Below are 23,444 nucleotides of genomic sequence, written 5' to 3'. Positions count from 1 at the left end.
CACACATTGCTGGCCAATCGCTTACGTGCCAAAAAGGCTAACCAATGCATCCATTCTATAAGACAACCCTCGGGTAACATTACCTACGACCCCAAAAAAATTAATAGTGTCTTTTTTGATTACTACAAGACACTCTATAACCTTGAACCCCCGTCTGACCCTTTAGCACAAGCCGACCAAGCAAAACAATATCTAGACTCGTGCGCTCTCCCTCGGCTAGACGAGGAGACTAATTCAGCTCTCAATGCTGAAATCTCTGCTGAGGAAATTGAAGCTGCACTAAAAACCCAGAAGCCTTCTAAAGCACCTGGCCCGGATGGCTATCCGATGGTGTACTATAAAACCTTCGCCCCTCAACTCATTCCTCACATGGTTTCTCTGTTTAATAAAATACTACAGGGTACTCCTTTTCACACTGACTCCACGACGTCCCGCATTATAGTAATCCCGAAACCCGGAAAGGATCCCTCGCATTGCACAAATTATAGACCCATATCTTTGATAAATACCGATCTCAAACTTTTTGCCAAAATACTGGCATCACGTCTAAACACTGTGCTGCCATCATTAATAGATCCTGATCAAGTAGGATTTGTTCCTGGCCGTCAGGCCTCGGACAACACCAGACGCATAGTTACCGTATATACTCGAGTATAAGTCGACCCGAATATAAGCCGAGGCACCTAATTCTACCACAAAAACCTGGGAAAACTTATTGACTCGAGTATAAGCCTAGGGTGGGAAATGCAGCTCTAGCCGTACACAGCCCTCAGTGCCAGATATGCCCTCATAGTGCCAGATATGCCCCCACAGTGCTGCCAGATATGCCCCCACAGTGCTGCCAGATATGCCCCCACAGTGCTGCCAGATATGCCCCCACAGTGCTGCCAGATATGCCCCCACAGTGCTGCCAGTTATGCCCCCACAGTGCTGCCAGTTATGCCCCCACAGTGCTGCCAGATATGCCCCCACAGTGCTGCCAGATATGCCCCCACAGTGCTGCCAGATATGCCCCCACAGTGCTGCCAGTTATGCCCCCACAGTGCTGCCAGATATGCCCCCACAGTGCTGCCAGATATGCCCCCACAGTGCTGCCAGATATGCCCCCACAGTGCTGCCAGATACGTTCCCTCCCCAAGTGCCAGGTATGCCCCACAGTGCTGTTACTTACCCCTCCGTCGATCCCGCGCTGTCTTCTGGAGGGACACGAAGCACACAGCGTGCGCGGCTCTCCTGTGTCCCTCCTGCATCTTCGGCGGCCGCGGCGGGTCTATTATAGGAAGTGCCGGTTCGTGATCAGAGGTCACGAACGGGTATTTCCTGTAATAGAACCGCCGCTGCTGCCGCCGGAGATGCAGGAGGGACACAGGAGCGCCGCGCGCTGTGCGCTCCATGTCCCTCCTTCACACTGCTCTGCCTCTGCCTGCACTGACTCGAGTATAAGCCGAGGTGGCTTTTTCAGCACAAAAAAAAGTGCTGAAAAAGTCGGCTTATACTCGAGTATATACGGTAATTTGATTCATCAAATAAACTTGACGAAAACACCAGCGATTGCTTTGGCACTAGACGCCGAAAAGGCATTTGATCGCATCTCTTGGCCCTTTTTGTTCTCTACCTTATCTACATTTGGTTTCCATGGTAATTTCATCACTGCAATAGGGGCTCTCTATTCTAACCCCTCATCTGCGGTCTTGACCAATGGCTTGAGCTCACCTCAATTTAGCCTGAAGAATGGTAACCGGCAGGGTTGCCCCCTCTCGCCCCTACTTTTTGCCCTATGCATTGAACCTCTTGCGGCCCGAATTAGACTTAATACTGACATCGGGGGTGTTACAGTGGGACAAAACTCGTATAAAATATCTCTGTTTGCAGATGACGTGTTCTTGACTCTCTCTAACCCTCTGATCTCTCTCCCTAATCTACAGAAAGAATTACTTTTATATGGTTCCCTATCTGGTTACAAAATAAACCACACCAAATCTGAGGCCCTTACATTTAATGTTCCATCCCATACCCGTTTGATTTTAACTTCCTCCTTCCCTTTTCTTTGGAGACCTTCGGCTATTAAATACCTTGGCATATTTATTACTAAATCCTACATCAGCCTATATCAGGCTAATTATGTTCCCATGATTAAAACTCTCACTCAAGATCTAGATAAATGGGACCGTTTATTTGTTTCATGGATCGGACGGATCAATGCCCTAAAAATGAATCTCCTACCACGTATTCTTTACCTGTTTCAGACCATTCCAATAATGGTACCCCGAGTGACTTTGGCTTCCCTACAATCATTGTGCAATAAATTTATTTGGGCTCATCGTAAATCTCGATTGAGACGAACACTGTTGACTAAGAGTGCCACCTCAGGTGGTTTGGGATACCCTGACCTTCAGGCTTACTTTAACGCCTGTCACCTCAACCATATAGTGTCCTGGCATTCCCCCCAAGGGAACAGAAAATGGGTCGATATTGAGAACTCAATATATCAGGGGATACCCCTCGACTCTCTTCCATGGCTCCCCAGGTCCTGCAGACCAGCCTCGGCCTATTCAGTCCCCACGATTAAATTCACCCTTGGACTGTGGGACAAACTCCGCAGTACTCACAATCTATCTTCAGACCCCTCACCTTTATCGCCCATTTGGGGACACCCTGCCTTCCCCCCAGGCTGCGAACGTAGAATAGCGGCCCCATGGCAATCCCAGGGGGTCACGAGATTTATCCATGTTAAAGGCCACTCAGCACCGACCTCCTTTGGAGATTTTCAAGAGCGCTTTGGTATCCCTTCCTCTTGTCAATACCATTATGTCCAAATTCTTAGCTTCCTCAAATCTCAGCTTAAAACTACCCCTTTGAAATCACCCACCTCCTTTGAACATATGTGTTTACTCTCAATTGGCAAAAAGGGGAATATCTCAACAATATACAACTCAATCTTGGCTCCAGATCCCCCGACACGTGAACCCCATGAATTAGCTTGGGAATCAGATCTCTCCCACCCGTTGGAAGATGATCAATGGGAGGAAATCAGAACGCGCATAGCTAAAGCTTCTATTAGTGTAGCACTTAGGGAAACATGTTATAAGGTCTACACCAGGTGGTATCTGGTTCCCTCCAGACTTCACTCCATTTTTCCTACGACATCAAACCTGTGTTGGAGACTCTGTGGAGAGGAGGGCTCCTTTTTTCACATATGGTGGACATGCCCCTCTGTACGCCCCTTCTGGAACACGGTTGGAGCACTTATTGCTCAAACCTGCGGGCATAACCTTACCCTCTCCCCTGAAATCGCTTTGCTTCACGCCCCCATACCGTCACTACCCAAAACCCAAGACAAGCTTACCATGCAAATTTGCATGGCGGCTAAATCACTGATTGCTAAATGCTGGAAAGATCATAAACCACCCTCCAAGGCTGTACTGTTGACCAAGATTAACCACGTAGCCAATATGGAATATATTACAAGCCTAAGGAATAATACTGTGGCTCAGTTCCACAACGTTTGGTCCCCTTGGTACCTCGCACGCTCTTTATTGATGCCCGGACTCTGCTAACATTGCCAACACTGCTCACAATACTATTCCCTCTAACACTTCAATTGTCCCTCCCTCTGTTATCAATACAGAGGACTGTTCCCAACTTCTTACTTCCCTATAGGTAACATTCACTAAGTTCCTCCTTTATCAACATTTGTTTTCTTGCTTCTTCTCTCCTTTCCCCCGCTTTCTCGCTCTTGCTTTTATTTGCCACAGGATTATACTCTGTTTTGATATAGACTCGATCCGATATTTGAAAAAATAAAATGAGACTGATCAAGTACACATTCGGATTTATACAGAACACATATTGCTATTACCTGTTAGCCTATATTACCACAGAATTGTCTTTATTGGTATAGTATAATATGTACACTGCATGTTCTTATGTTCAATACCTTAACCTGTACAACTTTGTTACTGTTACTGTTTTGATTATCGATCATTCTCAATAAAAAAATCTAACTTAAAAAAAAAAAAAAAAACAGTGGAGTTGAAATATCTCACTTGGAAGGTGGTCATGTTGTTAGCCTTGGCTTCGGCTAGGCGAGTTTCGGAATTAGCAGCTTTATCACATAAAAGCCCCTATCGGGTTTTCCATATGGATAGAGTGGAATTGCGGACCCGTCATCAATTCCTACCTAAGGTGGTCTCATCCTTTCATATGAACCAACCTATTGTCGTGCCTGTGGCTACACGTGACTTGGAGGATTCCGAGTCCCTTGATGTGGTCAGGGCTTTGAAAATTTACGTGGCCAGAACGGCTAGGATCAGAAAAACAGAAGCACTGTTTGTCCTGTATGCAGCCAACAAGGTTGGCGGCCCTGCTTCAAAGCAGACTATTGCTCGCTGGATCTGTAACACGATTCAGCAGGCGCATTCTACGGCAGGATTTCCGTTACCAAAATCGGTTAAGGCCCATTCCACTAAGAAGGTGGGCTCGTCTTGGGCGGCTGCCCGAGGGGTCTCGGCACTACAGCTGTGCCGAGCTGCTACTTGGTCGGGGTCAAACACCTTTGCAAAGTTCTATAAGTTTGATACCCTGGCTGAGGAGGACCTCATGTTTGCTCAATCGGTGCTGCAGAGTCATCCGCACTCTCCCGCCTGTTTGGGAGCTTTGGTATAATCCCCATGGTCCTTACGGAGTCCCAGCATCCTCTAGGACATTAGAGAAAATAAGATTTTAAACCTACCAGTAAATCTTTTTCTCGTAGTCCGTAGAGGATGCTGGGCGCCCGTCCCAAGTGCGGACTACTTCTGCAAGACTTGTATATAGTTATTGCTTTCATAAGGGTTATGTTATAGTTTCGTCGGTTTTGGACTGATGATATGTTGTTTTTTCATACTGTTAACTAGATAGTATATCACAAGTTATACGGTGTGGCTGGTATGAATCTTGCCCTTAGATTAACAAAAATCCTTTCCTCGTACTGTCCGTTTCCTCTGGGCACAGTTTCTCTAACTGAGGTCTGGAAGAGGGGCATAGAGGGAGGAGCCAGTGCACACCCAGATCCAAAGTCTTTCTTAAAGTGCCCATGTCTCCTGCGGAGCCCGTCTATCCCCATGGTCCTTTTGGAGTCCCAGCATCCTCTACGGACTACGAGAAAAAGATTTACCGGTAGGTTTAAAATCTTATTTTTTACACTGCAATTTAGATTTCATTTTAAACACACCCAAATCTAACTCTCTCTGCACATGTCACATCTGCCCCACCTGCAGTGCACATGGTTTTGCCCATTAGAGGAAGATTTTGCTTTTGCGATCAACCTTGAATTAGGCCCACAGTACTGTATGTTGAGAACGGATAGGAGTCTATTGTTTTAGGGCCACATTGCGGACATAAACCACCATTCCTTTTTAATACAGTCATACCTCTTTCACACCGCAGCTATAACATGGTAAATTGCCATTTTTTTAAGCCTTCCAAAACGGTTCTAGCGGCGGTGTGAAAGGGCCACTTTGAATTTACTGGTTACAGATTACTGGTATTTTAAAACGGTTGAAAAGCAGGGTCCTACACGGTTCAGACCCGTTTCATTGTGCAATGTGAAAGGCTCTGAAACGGTATTTCCAAACCACAGAAGGTGATAGGCTGTCTCCATGCGTGATGTCACCAGGCAAAAGCAGGAAATAAACTGGAGGAAACACGAGAGTGAAGAAGCATTTTTTTTTTATACAGAATTCAGTTTAAAATGGCAAATTGGAGTGATGAGGAGGTTAGGGAGCTGCTTAGGATGAGAGGGGATGAAGAAATTGCTAGACAAATCACTGGGACAGTGAAGGATGCAGTAATTACAAAAACATGGGGGTAATTCCAAGTTGATCGCAGCAGGAATTTTTTTAGCAGTTGGGCAAAACCATGTGCACTGCAGGGGAGGCAGATTTAACATGTGCAAAGAGAGTTAGATTTGGGTGTGGTGTGTTCAATCTGCAATCTAATTTGCAGTGTAAAAATAAAGCAGCCAGTATTTACCCTGCACAGAAACAAAATAACCCACCCAAATCTAACTCTCTGCACATGTTATATCTGCCTCGCCTGCAGTGCACATGGTTTTGCCCAACTGCTAACAAACTTGCTGCTGCGATCAACTCGGAATTACCCCCTTGGTAAAGATGCTTGAAGCTGCTGGGTTCCATCGTACGACTAGCCAAATTATTAATAATTATTAAGTCCATTTAAAATGACAACCACTGTTTTCTATGGGAGAAACGGGTTCAGTGTGAAAGGTACCAAAACGGTACTGAAATGGTAATATACCAGTTACAACATGCGATGTGAAGGGGGTTTTACTGCTCAGACCCGTTTAAAGAACCGTTTCAAAAGCAGGGTTTGCGATGTGAAAGCGGCATTACTTATATAATGATCACATATTCCACAGATATGTACTAAGCAGTGAAAAGAGTGGAGAAGGTGCCCAAGGCAACCAGTCACCACTGAAGTAACATTTATAATTTGCATACTATAATATTATACGGAGCAGCTGATTGGTTGCCATAGGCAACTTTTCCACTGGCTCACTTCTCCACTCTTTTCACTGCTTAGTAAATCTCCCCCTGTGTTCCTTGTCATATGGACACGCATACACATGACTGGCAGTTTTGTTTTGACCAAAGCCAATTAAACGATCAGTGTGTTTGGATTGTGGAAACCGGAGCACCTTGAGGAAACTCAGACATTTTGGAGGACATACAAACTCCACACAGATGGACCATGACTAGTGCAGTGTTCAAGCTAGTTGGCAGGTTGGCACTCCCCTGTCCGTTTTTGAGGGTGTGGTATAGAAGATCTACAATGTCTAGGTCAATATTCATTAAGTCAACCCCATATTGTCGACATTGACAAAAGGTCATGGCCAAAATTCCTAGACTGAACAGTAAATTGAACTCGTGTCCTCCCTGCTAAGAGGCAATAATGCTAGCCACTATGCCATCCGTGGTATTATGTTCCTAGCCAGCCACTTTAGGGCAGTAATATTACTTGCTTTCTGATTTCTTAATCTGGGGTTTAACATGTACAAATCTGCCCATACAGTCTTTATACCTACACATTATAACCTATGAATTCAAGCCAAAAGCCTGTCGGTATGTTAATCCAGAAGCCACATGACTGACGAAATAAATATTGTAAAAATAAAATGAGGTTCCCTTCCCTATTGCCAGAGGCCAGAGAAATATGGCTGCCAATCTGTAATAATTCATTCACCAGCTTTAAATGGCGGACGATGGTGTAAGCGGGAGGACCAATCGCAAACTGCTGTCTTTTCATTGCAACTTGTGATTGGTCCTCCTGCATCCATTGAATGGATGGCTTTATAATGCCCCTTCAATACAGTTTTTAATAATGTATTTAATATAAAAGTAATGAGTGACTGCAATGGGACAATACACAGGAGCCATCACACTGTGGTCAGGACAGCCCAGAAGACCGGCTGAGCGGCCTCCTGGTTCAGTTGCTGAACCCGGTGAACTCAACTGTCGCTGCCGCCAACTGTTGCTGCTGCCAGCTGCACGGTGCCACCTCTGGCCCCCATTGATCCCTGTGTCCTCCTTGGTGACAGCCGCTAACTATGGGGAACCAGTGCCCTGGCTCTGTGTCCCGCACAGAGCATAATGCAAAATATAACCGGGTACACTTATACTCTGAGCTGGAGGAGGAACATATCGGTGCCCAGGCAGCACCAAAGCCTGCTCCTGAACAGGGACGAGGTTCAGGTAATGTAAATGGCGGACAGGCACATCTGCTGACTGTATAACTTTTCTACAATGACTAGCTCGTCCTCCACATCCCAGCATGACCGCCACATGCTCTTACAGCAAAACTGTGGTAGGACATGCTGAGATGTGTAGTTCCACTGCATCCCTAGTGCCACAGGTTGCCTACCTCTCCACTATACCCTTTAGATTGTTAAGGGGGTACTTACGGAGCGATAATCTAAGCAATCTGACTAGATTGCTTAGATTTTAAGCAGGATCGCTCCATGTGTAGCCCCCACAGTGATAGCGATGTGCAGCCCCGCGCATCGCTATCGCTGGTGCTAGATTGGCCTGCCGTGCAGGCCAATCTAGCAGGCCCACCGTCTCCCCCCGCACGCTCAGCACACATCGCGCTGTGCTGAGCGCCGGGAGATGTGTGCTGAGCGTTTCGCTCAGCACACATCTCTCCCACATCGGCCCGTGAGTACTGGCCTTTAGTTCATTGGGGCAATGGCCAATTCCTGTGTCATGTCATTGTATGGGATTTGTGTCATTATTCATCAATGTACATTGGTAATATATCACCACATAATAAAAAAAGGACAACAGCAGCTGGGTTTTTTGGATCATGTACAGCAGTGGTTCTCTACCTGGTGTTCTTAGTACCCACAGGGCTACTCGCTGTGATGTCTAGGAGTACTTGAGTAATGTACTGTAGTGTTGGGGGGGGGGGAGACCAGGTTACAATAATCTCTTGCACAATAGAACCCTAATAACAAAGTCTGTCTCTGTGCAATAAAGCATTTGTGAACTATATTGTTAATTACATTGTTTTCAGAAATTGTAATGTCCGAAATATACATGAACAGTTTTATCCTATTGTCATATTTCTTTTTTTTGTTTTTGAATCTTCTAGCGCATTTTATTGCTTTCATATATAGCGGTGCCTAGACTATATATTTTTTTTTTTTTTTTGGAATATCAATTATATTCTCGGCATATGTTGGTGCACACAAGTAATGCAAATCTGCTGCCGGAGAGGGGTGGTGGTGGCGGTTCCCAATAGAGGAAAGTGATCAAGAAGCACTATAATGTACAGGATAAAAGGGTCTTTATTTCTCTGACGTCCTAAGTGGATGCTGGGACTCCGTAAGGACCATGGGTAATAGCGGCTCCGCAGGAGACTGGGCACAACTAAAAGAAAGCTTTAGACTACTGGTGTGCACTGGCTCCTCCCACTATGACCCTCCTCCAGACTTCAGTTAGAATCTTGTGCCCGGCTGAGCTGGATGCACACTAGGGGCTCTCCTGAGCTCCTAGAAAGAAAGTATATTTTAGGTTTTTTATTTTACAGTGAGATCTGCTGGCAACAGACTCACTGCAGCGAGGGACTAAGGGGAGAAGAAGCGAACCTACCTAACTGGTGGTAGCTTGGGCTTCTTAGGCTACTGGACACCATTAGCTCCAGAGGGATCGACCACAGGACCCGACCTCGATGTTCGGTCCCGGAGCCGCGCCGCCGGCCCCCTTACAGAGCCAGAAGCAAGAAGTGTTCCGGAAAATCGGCGGCAGAAGACTTCTGTCTTCAACAAGGTAGCGCACAGCACTGCAGCTGTGCGCCATTGCTCCTCATGCACACCTCACACTCCGGTCACTGATGGGTGCAGGGCGCTGGGGGGGGGCGCCCTGAGGGCAATATAATACACCTTGGCTGGCAAATCTACACCATATATAGTCAGGAAGGCTATATAGGTGTAAAAATACCCCTGCCAGAATTCCAGAAAAAGCGGGAGAAGTCCGCCGGAAAAGGGGCCGGGCCATCTCCCTCAGCACACTGGCGCCATTTTCCCCTCTCAGCTCCGCTGGAAGGACGCTCCCTGGCTCTTCCCTGCAGTGTCAAGCTACATAAGGGTAAAAAAGAGAGGGGGGGCACTAAATTTAGGCGCAGTGTGTGTGTATGTATGTATGTATGTGTGTGTGTGTGTGTGTATATATGTATGTATGTATGTGTATGTGTATGTATGTATATGTATATGTATATATATATATATATATATATATATATATATATATATATATATATATATATAAAATATATCTATAAGGGAAAAACACTCATTTATAGTGGGATCCCTGTGTTATATAGCGCTCTGGTGTGTGCTGGCATACTCTCTCTCTGTCTCCCCAAAGGGCTTTGTGGGGTCCTGTCCTCTGTCAGAGCATTCCCTGTGTGTATGCAGTGTGTCGGTACGGCTGTGTCGACATGTTTGATGAGGAGGCTTATGTGGAGGCGGAACAGATGCCAATAAATGTGATGTCACCCCCTGCGGGGTCGACACCTGAGTGGATGGTTCTGTGGAAGGATTACGCGACAGTGTCGACTCCTTGCATAAAAGGTTTGACGACATGCCAAATGTGGGACAGCCGGCTTCTCAGCCTGTGCCTGCCCAGGCGTCTCAAAAGCCATCAGGGGCTCTAAAACGCCCGCTACCTCAGATGGCAGACACAGATTTCGACACGGATACTGACTCCAGTGTCGACGACGATGAGACTAATGTATCTTCCAATAGGGCCACACGTTATATGATTGAGGCAATGAAAAATGTGTTGCATATTTCTGATGTTACCCCGGGTACCACAAAAAAGGGTATTATGTTTGGAGAGAAAAAACTACCAGTTGTTTTTCCTCCATCTGAGGAATTAAATGAAGTGTGTGAAGAAGCGTGGGCTTCCCCTGATAAGAAACTGGTAATTTCTAAGAGGTTACTAATGGCGTACCCTTTCCCGCCAGAGGATAGGTCACGTTGGGAAACACCCCCTAGGGTGGATAAAGCGCTCACACGCTTATCAAAGAAGGTGGCACTACCGTCTCCGGATACGGCCGCCCTGAAAGAATCTGCTGATAGAAAGCAGGAGGCTATCCTGAAGTCTATATATACACACACACAGGTGTTATACTGAGACCAGCTATTGCTTCAGCATGGATGTGCAGTGCTGCAGCTGCGTGGTCAGATTCCCTGTCGGAAAATATTGATACCCTAGACAGGGACACTATATTGCTAACCGTAGAGCATATTAAAGACGCACTCTTATACATGAGGGATGCACAGAGGGATATTTGCCGGCTGGCATCTAAAATAAGTGCAATGTCCATTTCTGCCAGGAGAGGGTTATGGACTCTGCAGTGGACAGGAGATGCAGATTCTAAAAGGCGCATGGAAGTTTTGCCTTATAAGGGTGAGGAGTTGTTCGGGGATGGTCTCTCGGACCTCGTTTCCACAGCAACAGCTGGGAAGTCTACATTTTTACCCCATGTTCCCTCACAGCCAAAGAAAGCACCGTATTATCAGGTACAGTCCTTTCGGCCCAATAAGGGCAAGCGGGTTAAGGGCGCGTCCTTTCTGCCCAGAGGCAGAGGTAGAGGGAAAAAGCTGCAGCATACAGCCAGTTCCCAGGAGCAAAAGTCCTCCCCCGCTTCCTCTAAGTCCACAGCATGACGCTGGGGCTCCACAGGCGGAGCCAGGTACGGTGGGGGCCCGTCTCAAAAATTTCAGCAATCAGTGGGCTCGCTCACGGGTGGATCCCTGGATCTTTCAAGTAGTATCTCAGGGGTACAAGCTGGAATTCGAGACGTCTCCCCCCCCCCCCCCGCCGTTTCCTCAAATATGCCTTACCAACAACTCCCTCAGGCAGGGAGGCAGTGTTACAGGCAATTCACAAGCTGTATTCACAACAGGTGATAGTAAAGGTGCCCCTACTTCAACAAGGACGGGGTTACTATTCCACAATGTTTGTGGTACCGAAACCGGACGGTTTGGTGAGACCCATTTTAAATTTGAAATCCTTGAACACGTATATAAAAAAATTCAAGTTCAAGATGGAATCGCTCAGGGCGGTTATTGCAAGCCTGGACGAGGGGGATTACATGGTATCACTGGACATAAAGGATGCTTACCTGCATGTCCCCATTTACCATCCTCACCAGGAGTACCTCAGGTTTGTGGTACAGGATTGTCATTACCAATTCCAGACGTTGCCGTTCGGTCTATCCACGGCTCCGAGGGTCTTTACCAAGGTAATGGCCGAAATGATGATACTCCTTCGAAAGAAGGGAGTTTTAATTATCCCGTACTTGGACGATCTCCTGATAAAGGCGAGATCCAGGGAGCAGTTGTTGGTCGGGGTAGCACTATCTCGGGAGGTGCTACAACAGCACGGCTGGATTCTGAATATTCCAAAGTCACAGCTGGTCCCTACGACACGTCTACTGTTCCTGGGGATGGTTCTGGACACAGAACAGAAAAAAGTGTTTCTCCCGGAGGAGAAGGCCAAGGAGCTGTCATCTCTAGTCAGAGGCCTCCTAAAACCAAAACAGGTGTCTGTGCATCACTGCACGCGGATCCTGGGAAAGATGGTAGCTTCCTACGAAGCAATTCCATTCGGCAGGTTCCATGCAAGAACCTTTCAATGGGACCTGTTGGACAAGTGGTCCGGATCGCATCTTCAGATGCATCGGCTGATAACCCTGTCTCCAAGGACCAGGGTGTCTCTGCTGTGGTGGCTGCAGAGTGCTCCATCTTCAAGAGGGCCGCAGATTCGGCATACAGGACTGGGTCCTGGTGACCACGGATGCCAGCCTTCGAGGCTGGGGGGCAGTCACACAGGGAAGAAACTTCCAAGGACTATGGTCAAGTCAGGAGACTTCCCTGCACATAAATATTCTGGAACTGAGGGCCATTTACAATGCCCTAAGTCAGGCAAAACCCCTGCTTCAAAACCAGCCTGTACTGATCCAGTCAGAATCACGGCGGTCGCCCATGTAAACCGACAGGGCGGCACGAGAAGCAGGACGGCGATGGCAGAAGCCACAAGGATTCTCAGATGGGCGGAAAATCACGTGTTAGCACTGTCAGCGGTGTTCATTCCGGGAGTGGACAACTGGGAAGCAGACTTCCTCAGCAGGCACGACCTCCACCCGGGAGAGTGGGGACTTCATCCAGAAGTCTTCCAACTGATTGTAAACCGTTGGGAAAGGCCACAGGTGGACATGATGGCGTCCCGCCTAAACAAAAAGCTAGAAAAGTATTGCGCCAGGTCAAGAGACCCGCAGGCGATAGCTGTGGACGCTCTAGTGACACCGTGGGTGTACCGGTCGGTTTATGTGTTCCCTCCTCTTCCTCTCATACCAAAGGTACTGAGGATAATAAGGAGAAGAGGAGTAAGAACTATACTCATTGTTCCGGATTGGCCAAGAAGAGCTTGGTACCCGGAACTTCAAGAAATGATCTCAGCGGACCCATGGCCTCTGCCGCTCAGACAGGACCTGCTGCAGCAGGGGCCCTGTCCCAAGACTTACCGCGGCTGCGTTTGACGGCATGGCGGTTGAACACCGGATCCTGAAGGAAAAGGGCATTCCGGAGGAAGTCATTCCTACGCTGATTAAAGCTAGGAAAGAAGTAACGGCAAACCATTATCACCGCATATGGCGAAAATATGTTGCGTGGTGTGAGGCCAGGAAGGCCCCAACGGAAGAATTTCAGCTGGGCCGTTTCCTGCACTTCCTACAGTCAGGGGTGACTATGGGCCTAAAATTGGGTTCCATTAAGGTCCAGATTTCGGCTCTATCGATTTTCTTCCAGAGAGAACTGGCTTCACTACCTGAAGTTCAAACTTTTGTTAAGGGAGTGCTGCATATTCAGCCCCCTTTTGTGCCTCCAGTGGCACCTTGGGATCTCAACGTGGTGTTGGATTTCCTAAAATCACATTGGTTTGAGCCACTTAAAACAGTGGAATTGAAATATTTCACGTGGAAAGTGGTCATGTTGTTGGCCTTGGCTTCGGCCAGGCGTGTATCAGAATTAGCGGCTTTGTCATGTAAAAGCCCTTATCTGATTTTCCATATGGATAGGGCAGAATTGAGGACTCGTCCCCAATTTCTCCCTAAGGTGGTATCAGCTTTTCATCTGAACCAACCTATCGTGGTGCCTGCGGCTACTAAAGACTTGGAGGCTTCCAAGTTGTTGGACGTAGTCAGGGCCCTGAAAATTTATGTTTCCAGGACAGCTGGAGTCAGAAAGACTGACTCGCTATTTATCCTGTATGCGCCCAACAAGTTGGGTGCACCTGCTTCAAAGCAGACTATTGCTCGCTGGATCTGTAGTACGATTCAGCTTGCACATTCTGCGGCTGGACTGCCGCATCCTAAATCAGTGAAAGCCCATTCCACGAGGAAGGTGGGCTCTTCTTGGGCGGCTGCCCGAGGGGTCTCGGCTCTTCAACTTTGCCGAGCAGCTACTTGGTCGGGGTCAAACACGTTTGCTAAATTCTACAAGTTTGACACCCTGGCTGAGGAGGACCTAGAGTTTGCCCATTCGGTGCTGCAGAGTCATCCGCACTCTCCCGCCCGTTTGGGAGCTTTGGTATAATCCCCATGGTCCTTACGGAGTCCCAGCATCCACTTAGGACGTCGGAGAAAATAAGAATTTACTCACCGGTAATTCTATTTCTCGTAGTCCGTAGTGGATGCTGGGCGCCCATCCCAAGTGAGGATTGTCTGCAATACTTGTAAATAGTTATTGTTTAACTAAAGGGTTATTGTTGAGCCATCTGTTAAGAGGCTCAGTTGTTATTCATACTGTTAACTGGGTATAGTATCACGAGTTATACGGTGTGATTGGTGTGGCTGGTATGAGTCTTACCCGGGATTCAAAATCCTTCCTTATTGTGTCAGCTCTTCCGGGCACAGTATCCTAACTGAAGTCTGGAGGAGGGTCATAGTGGGAGGAGCCAGTGCACACCGTAGTCCTAAAGCTTTCTTTTAGTTGTGCCCAGTCTCCTGCGGAGCCGCTATTCCCCATGGTCCTTACGGAGTCCCAGCATCCATTACGGACTACGAGAAATAGATTTACCGGTGAGTAAATTCTTATTTTACTAAGCTTTGGAGAGAGATAAAGTGGATGGAGATAAAGTACCAACCAATCAGGTACTAACTGCCATTTTTATAAAGCTGGGTACACACTAGATGGTATGTCGTCCGATCTGGCGGATGAGACTGATTTATGGTACATCGTCTAGTGTGTGTGTCCGCTATGTCACTGATGATGGCTCCCGTGTGCTGTCAGTGACATCCTCTGTTGGCCCTGCATGCAGGGACGACGGAAGACATCGTTAGCGAGGGCCATGCTGCCTAATGCCGCATCGTCCCTGCTGTTGCTCCGCCGCTGCTGGCATCATCAAATCCATACACACATCGGCAACTGCACACTGGGTCCCGTCGCCCGCAGTGTCGCTAGGTACACCCATCGTGTAGTGTGTATGCAGCTCAACACCGCCTGTAACATGGCGTTAGGAGCTGATTGGCTGTTACTTTATCTCTGTCCATTTTATCTCTCTCCAAAGCTTAGTAAATCGACCCCAAACTTTGATCTATGGTGATTAACATTAATGGGGGGATTTAAATCTTCTGCATAAGTAATTGACTGTGAATTGGGGGACGTCTGTCTCTTGCATCTGTAGTTCTGATGAACTGGCGGCCTAGCACCAGATAACACTCAACCGGTTGCTGCAGAGGTAGAGCAGGATTTGTGTGTCACTCCCCGCAATTGAGAAGTCACCACAAAAGAAAGTGTTGATGGAGCTGGAATCCTATACTCCAGCCCATACCTGGCCTTGCCCTCTATTAGTCATTCCCAGTGAGGAGATGACTGTACACCAGGTATAAATGCACATAAGCCCCAGGCACTGGCGGCATTCAGAGTATAAACACAGGGTGTTTCCCCCGTACACATGGTAATACACTGCAGTGTCGGTCAATACATGGTAACAAAAGAAAACTCTTTCTGCCAACTGGACGCTGACCTGTGTTTATGTATAATTACAGTGTACATTTGCCACAGCGAGATTCCTTACACCACGTGAACATGTGGCTGAATATATGTGCAGTGTTTTCGAGTGTCTTGTAGACTGCTTGCAGACGACTGTCTGGTTACAGATTATGGGGGTAATTTAGACCTGATCGTAGCAGCAAATTTGTTAGCAGTTGGGTAAAACCATGTGCACTGCAGAGGGGCAGATATAACATGTGCAGAGAGAGTTAGTTTTGGGTGGGTTATATTGTTTCTGTGCAGGATAAATACTGGCTGCTTTATTTTTACACTGCAATTTAGATTTCAGTTTGAATACATCCCACCCAAATCTAACTCTCTCTGCACGTGTTATATCTGCCCCCTGCAGTGCACATGGGCCCTCATTCCGAGTTGATCGGTCGCAAGGCGAATTTAGCAGAGTTACACACGCTAAGCCGCCGCCTACTGGGAGTGAATCTTAGCTTCTTAAAATTGCGACCGATGTATTCGCAATATTGCGATTACTAACTACTTAGCAGTTTCAGAGTAGCTTCAGACTTACTCTGCCTGTGCGATCAGTTCAGTGCTTGTCGTTCCTGGTTGACGTCACAAACACACCCAGCGTTCGCCCAGGCACTCCCACCGTTTCTCCGGCCACTCCTGCGTTTTTTCCGGAAACGGTAGCGTTTTCAGCCACACGCCCCTGAAACGCCGTGTTTCCGCCCAGTAACACCCATTTCCTGTCAATCACATTACGATCGCCGGAGCGATGAAAAAGCCGTGAGTAAAATTACTTTCTACATAGCAAAGTTACTTGGCGCAGTCGCAGTGCGAACATTGCGCATGCGTACTAAGCGGATTTTCATTGCGATGCGATGAAAAATACCGAGCGAACAACTCGGAATGAGGGCCCTGGTTTTGCCCAATTGCTAACAAATTTGCTGCTACGATCAGGTCTGAATTATCCCCCCCCCCCCATTTTCCCATGACATGCAGTATGTGACTGCCTGAGGGCTGTGAATGTGACCATTCCATTTAGGCCCAGCATTGCAAACTTCCTATTACATAATTAAAGGCACACACTAGTCACTACTTTGCATTTGCTGTCTTTTTCATAACTGGTCACGCTTGCACCCACACACCCACACACACACACACAATCACTGCTGACGTCACATGCATTCATTACATCTTTATAAAGTTGTAAAGTGAACTTTGGGAGTAATGGGTAAGAGAAGAAAAACAATGACATCTGTACTAAATAGTAATCCCTGTGTGCAGATTTACTAAAACGCTGTGGAAACTATTCCTGTATTAAGACAAAGTCTGCATATGTCCCATTAGACAAATGCAAATAGAAAAGTATGTATCACAGTACAATATGCAGAGTGGTAATATAAATAGCATTGTGTTGGTTTAGAGATCCAATTTTTATCCATGGAATAGGTTGCTAGGACATATATGTCTGTCTTTATACATCAGCTGTGCTGAGCCAGTGGGAGGAACATGCAAAGTATGAGTGTATCCAACATTAACCACTGCCAGATAACTGTGTATTTCTGTTGGTTTCCCTCCCAGATTATCTCTTCCACCCTCGTCCTTTATTCTTGCACACAAGGCGACAATGGGGGTAATTCAGACCTGATTGCTGCTGTGCGTTTTCACACAGCGGGCGATCAGGTCTGTATTGCGCATGCGTATGCACCGCAGTGTTCCGGCGCATTGGACGACTGCACCGAGCATCGGTGCATAACGACGGGATGGTGCGAAAAAAGCGATCGCAAGGTGACTGACGACTGACAGGGAGAGTCCGTTTGTGGGTGGCAACTGACCGTTTTGTAGGAGTGTCCGGGAAATTGCAGGAGGGACCAGGCGTTTGGAGGGAGGGTTTCTGACGTCGGCTCCGGCACCGATCATCGCAGCGGCTGAGTAAGTCCTGGGCTGAGCAGAGACTGCACAAACTCATGTTTGTGCAGCTCTGCTACAAATGCGGTCGCACACCTGCACACAGCAAATACCCTCCCCCTGTAGGCGCCGACTACCTGATCGCAGGGATGCAAATAACGCACCCTAGCGATCAGGTCTAAATTACCCCCCATGTCTTGGTTCAGAATCTGCACAAGCCACAGATCATACACATAGTGGTGGTGGGATGATAAATGGTCTGGCTTTCCCACTATGATGCGTGTTGTATAAGGAAAGCTTTAGTATCCTTGGGGGATTACTATGGCATTCCAAATATCTGGTCTTCCAATTCTGACAAAATAAAACTGTGCATCCATCTTACACTTCTCCTCTGTACATAATAAAGGATGAACATTTTTTTTTTTTTTTAGGAGAACCAAAGAAATACGATCCAACTTTCAAGGGCCCTATACATAACAGGTAGGTGGCCAGCATGAGGGTGGGTGGTCTGCATAATGCATTGGCTCGTGGGTGTGTCTGTTTTGAGAATGAAGTCCCAACTATTCACTGTACAGCATTCCTCAATGATGTTACTAGTAAATTGATAGGCTGAACACGTTCTCCATCCCACAAAATGGCTGCCACTGTTTAGTTGTGTTTTTTGTTTTATTAATGCCTAATAGTGAATGTGTATTTCATAGGCAAAACATGGGAGTAAGTGCATGTGACGTAAACCAGGTGCTGCCAATCCAAAGCCACCTCGGCATATGTGCGGTTAATATCATTAATTTGATTTATTAACTGTTTCTGATATAGCGCAGCAAATTCCCTTGCACTGTACAGTTAGAAACAACAATGAAAACATGAAATTGGGTAATAACAGACAGTAATAGAGGTAGGAGGGCCCTGCTCACAAGCTTACAGTCTATAGGTAAATAGGCATTTGTACATAAGGATAGGTGCTATCTATTGCATAGTTGCAAAGGTTCTTGGTGGGCTGCTTGATATCGCATCACAGCTATGATGGCCCGTGGTCAGGAGGATGGGAAAGTGAAGAAAGAGAAAACTTGTGAGGATGTGTGGACTGTACATTGGTGATGCAGTTGGATAGGAAAGTTTATGATGGTTATGTGGCAGCACAGAGATGAAGGGGGTCAGGGAGAGTGAGCCGGGGGTCAAGAGTAATAAAGGGACCTGACATGTGGCACCAGGTAGGGGGCGCTGTGGTGAGAGGACCAAGGATGAAATTAGTTAACCTGATATCGGGTACCAAATAGGGCAGATGTATTATGCCTGGAGAAGTGATAAAGCAGTAATAAGTGCAAGGTGATAACGCACCAGCCAATCGGCTCCAATATGTAAATTCACAGTTAGGAGCTGATTGACTGGTGCATTATCACCTTCCACTTATCACTGCTTTATCTCTTCTCCGGGCTTAATACATCTGCCCCGATATTGTCTACTAATGACCTTAACTGTAATCTCCTCAATTGCAACACTTATGGAGGACTCCAGGGTATTAGAGCAAATTATGTTAAAGGTATTGGCTCCCAATGGGTATCAAAGAGTCAGCTTTCTATGCTAGTTCTTGTACATGTACGGCAGGAAGTTGTGGGGTCAGTATTGTGGTAAAGGCGAGTTGTAGAGGTTATTAGGGGTTGTCAGTGCAGTAGCGTTCCATAGATGTGGGGATTACCAGAGAGTGACAAATGTGCAGATATTGATAGAACACGGCATTATTATTTATTATTATTATTATTATTATTATTATTATTATTATATTATATTTATAAGGCGCCACAAGTGTTTTGCAGCGCAGAACAAAGGACAGTACAGGGAGACAAACTTAGCATTACAGTAAATAAATAACAAAAATAGAGTGCAGGTAACAGAGAGCACCACAATTCTCATACATAATACAGCTTAGATGTAAGTAGCGAGGGAGTAATCATTGTACTACTTGGGGCTGGCGGCCATAGATAGAGAGGAGACTTTACCAGCAGGAGAAAATGCGGGTAAAGATGGTCACTGAGTAAGGGAGAGATGCGAGTGAAATGTGAGGAGAAAAGGGCTTTGACAACAAGAGGAAAGAGGGCCCTGCTCTGAAGAGCTAACAATCTAGTTGGAATGGGCGACAGACAGATGACACGAGGTGCAAGCAAGTGGGAGGTAGCCTGATGGCAGTATGTAAGCAAAGCAGAGATGTTTGAGGCAGGGGGATGGAGGAGCAGCCTCAGGACTAGGTTATGCATCGGAGGGGTACGCTTTGATGAGTAGATGGGTTTTCAGTGCCCATTTGAAGCTTTGCAAGGTCGGGGAGAGTCTAATGGAGCGGGGTTGCATGCAGGATTTTCCCTGAATCTCTGTGAAGAAAGTGATGCAAGGTTGCTATGTTTCCGCCACATTGGCACACGTCGTCACCATACCAGCACTCCCCTGAGCGGAGGAGTAGCAGCCTGAGGGTTGCTGACTGGAGCCATGCCATCACTGTTGGATAAGCTTATTAGCTTTAACCATAGAAATGAGGTAAAACCCTATAACATGAATACTTGGTCACCTCTTAAAGAGGAAATAGCCCTATTTACAGCACGTTTACCGCTCATTTTTTCAGTAATATTTAGTGTTTGGTGTATGGAAGTGTCCACTGATAAGTAGCTCATAAAATGTGTTGAGTATCCGATTCCCAGAACAATGTGACAAAGCTCAGAGAGAGATAAAGTACCAAGCAGTTGGCTCCTGTCATTTTTCACGCAGCCTGTAGCATGGCAGTGAGGAGCTGATTGGCTGGTATTTTATTGGTCTCCAAGCTTTGATTAAAACTAGCCCGAAGTCTGTGGGATTTCAGTCCTGTGTAACTGGCATATGAAACTGCCTCATCAACCCTTTAGTGTAATGTAAGGGAGTAGTTATTTCATCGGAGTAGGGCAAAGACGGCAGAGAGACGGGAAGGGTTCATTGTAAAGTGTATATGCTGTACACTGCGCACTGAATCCGTGGATGAAGAATGTATCCCTCCAAACATTCAGTGACTGATGACCCAATCTTCTGATTACTACCTGGGCTTGAGAACGTTCAGATATGAATAACAGGTAAAGTACGCTGTTACCCTGACCTTCTGCTGCATCCCTGATAAAAGAGTAAATGATTTCTTCCACACTCCACAACAGACGCCTTAACCTTCTACTACATCTTTAGTTTAGCGACCTGAAAGGGTCTCGTGCACTTCAAAATCTGTGAATAAAGGTAACAGAGTTTCAGGGGAATCGGACTCCATTGTGTTTCATGCCCCAGCCCACATTGTATTTCTGCTAAGTCAGAGAATCCTCTCCCAGCCGGCTGCAGAGGAGTGTCTGCCGGTATGATGCACTTACATTATCAAGTATATCCAGTTATATTCTGAATTGTAATTATGGGGATACGGTCATTAGGTCGACCACTATTAGTCGACATGCATTAGGGCGACATGGTCATTAGGTCTACATGAGTTTTTCATATTATTTTTTTTTTAATGTTTGAACTTTTTCATACTTTACAATCCACGTGGACTGCAATCGGGAACGAGGCACCTTGCCCGAAGCATGGCGAGCGCAGCGAGCCATGCAAGGGATCACGGTGCACTAATTGAGGTTCCCCGTCACTTTACGAAGAAAACAACACCAAAAAAAGTTAAAAAACCCCCACCTCATGTCGACCTTTTGACCTAGTGACCCTGTCGATCTAATGCATGTCGACCAATAGTGGTCGACCTAATGACTGTCGACCTAAGGTGTGACGACCCATACCCTAATTATGTTAGGTACAGGATAGATTTTTCCATATAAATGTAAAATACTTTCTTGTTCTGTTCAGCACTTAAAATCAAGCTAGAATTAATTATAAAAATCTATATTGTTTATATAGAAGTGTATAGGGCATCAGAGACAGGCGAGGCCTAGCTACACCCATGTCATTAATGCCCATTTTTTACCAGTGTTATTCGTGCATAATATGTGCTGTAATATTTTTTCATCACATCGATTTCCTGCATATTAATAATGTATAAAAATGCACTTTCCTGTATTACAGAGGCTGCACAGACATCCTCTGCTGTATCCTGATTGTTCTGGCCATTATAGCATATGTAGCGGTGGGAATTGTGGGTGAGTATTTAGTCCGCTGCTTCCAATATAACCTAACGCTCCAAGTCATGCCCGTCATTATTGGTACCTAGAAACCTAACCTCTCTCCTCCACTCCCCCATCAAACCCTCCACCCCACAGGCCAGAAATGCATTCCAACAGGGGCTACTGCAGTAAAATAATCCCCATTTCCACCCTTTTAAAAACCATGGTTGGTTTACATGGTAAGCATTATTGCCTCATAGCACTGAGGTCATGGGTTCAATTCCCATCATGGCCCTAGCTGTGTGGAGTTTGTATATTCTCCCCGTACTTCCGTGGGTTTCCTCCGGGTTCTCCGGTTTTCTCCCATAATCCAAAAATATACTGTTAACTGGCTCCCAACTAAATTAACCCTAGTGTGAATGTGTGTGCGTGTACATGTGATAGGGAATATAGATTGTAAGCTCCACTGGGGCAGGGAATGATGAGAATGGGCAAATATTCTCTGTACAGCGCTGCGGAATATGTGTACGCTATATAAATAACTGGTAATAAAAAATAATAATGGATTTGTATGTGTATCCCATGTAAGTATGGAGCATGTTCATAGGATATACTGACTACAGAACACTGGAAGTACATTTTGGCTGGACATCACATATCCTAAAGGCATTGGCGTGTGACTATATCTTCTGTCATTTCTGTAGCCTGGACCTATGGCGATCCACGGAAGGTTATATACCCTACTGACAGCAAGGGACAGTTCTGTGGACAAGTCGGCACCCCCAACGAGTAAGTGACCATGATGTTATAAACTAGAGGCAATACCGTGTGGTGTGAGAGACTGGGAGGGGGAATTACTGAATAACTATTTTAAATAAATTAACACCGCTATTGTGATTCAACACAACAGTCCTGCAGCCCGTAGGTAAAAGCCACCACTGGTGGTGACCATCAGCCCCACACTGCTGGCTTTGTAGTGAGTGCCTCTCTTGACTGTGGGTCTAATTCAGACCTGATCACAAAAGCAAAATCTTTCTCTAATGGGCAAAACCATGTGCACTGCAGGTGGGGCAGATGTAAGAGAAAATTAGATTTGGGTGGGTTATTTTGTTTCTGTGCAGGGTAAATACTGGCTGCTTTATTTTTACACTGCAAATGAGATTTCAGTTTGAACACACCCCACCCAAATCTAACTGTCTCTGCACATGTTACATCTGCCCCACCTGCACTGCACATGAGAGAAAATGTTTGATGTTGCGATCAGGTCTGAATTAGGCATATATCAGGAATGTGCTGCATTAGGCGGTTTGCATAGACACCGCTGGTGGGTATTACTGTCCTCTACCTGTAGGCCACCTAAAGGAGATGCAGTGTCTTACACATTCCATGTACACTTACAGACCACAATAACTTACAGGGCAGGACATGGGCCCTCATTCCGAGTTGATCGGTCGCAAGGCGAATTTAGCAGAGTTACACACGCTAAGCCGCCGCCTACTGGGAGTGAATCTTAGCTTCTTAAAATTGCGACCGATGTATGCGCAATATTGCGATTACTAACTACTTAGCAGTTTCAGAGTAGCTCCAGACTTACTCTGCCTGTGCGATCAGTTCAGTGCTTGTCGTTCCTGGTTGACGTCACAAACACACCCAGCGTTCGCCCAGGCACTCCCACCGTTTCCCCGGCCACTCCTGCGTTTTTTCCGGAAACGGTAGCGTTTTCAGCCACACGCCCCTGAAACGCCGTGTTTCCGCCCAGTAACACCCATTTCCTGTCAATCACATTACGATCGCCGGAGCGAAGAAAAAGCCGTGAGTAAAATTACTTTCTTCGTAGTAAAGTTACTTGGCGCAGTCGC

At 46.5% G+C, this 23,444-nt stretch overlaps 1 protein-coding gene across 4 annotated transcripts in view; it reads left to right on the top strand.

The window, feature by feature from the left end:
• The window catches only part of SLC44A2 (solute carrier family 44 member 2 (CTL2 blood group)), a 144,980-nt gene that overhangs the window by 71,542 nt on the left and 49,994 nt on the right, over positions 1-23,444 (top strand). For 2 of the 4 annotated variants that reach the window (XM_063931401.1, XM_063931402.1), the window contains exons 2-4: positions 17,914-17,962; positions 21,548-21,621; positions 22,290-22,374. In XM_063931401.1, coding sequence (XP_063787471.1) covers positions 17,914-17,962; positions 21,548-21,621; positions 22,290-22,374 — 208 coding nt within the window. Of the gene's footprint in view, positions 1-7,522; positions 7,752-17,913; positions 17,963-21,547; positions 21,622-22,289; positions 22,375-23,444 lie in introns of those variants that run through there. The other 2 variants (XM_063931399.1, XM_063931400.1) reach the window with 2 other exon arrangements.

The sequence above is a fragment of the Pseudophryne corroboree genome, chromosome 6 (assembly GCF_028390025.1).
Source record: "Pseudophryne corroboree isolate aPseCor3 chromosome 6, aPseCor3.hap2, whole genome shotgun sequence".
In the NCBI taxonomy this organism is placed as follows: Eukaryota; Metazoa; Chordata; class Amphibia; order Anura; family Myobatrachidae; genus Pseudophryne; species Pseudophryne corroboree.
This window is presented reverse-complemented; position numbering and strand designations above follow the sequence as displayed.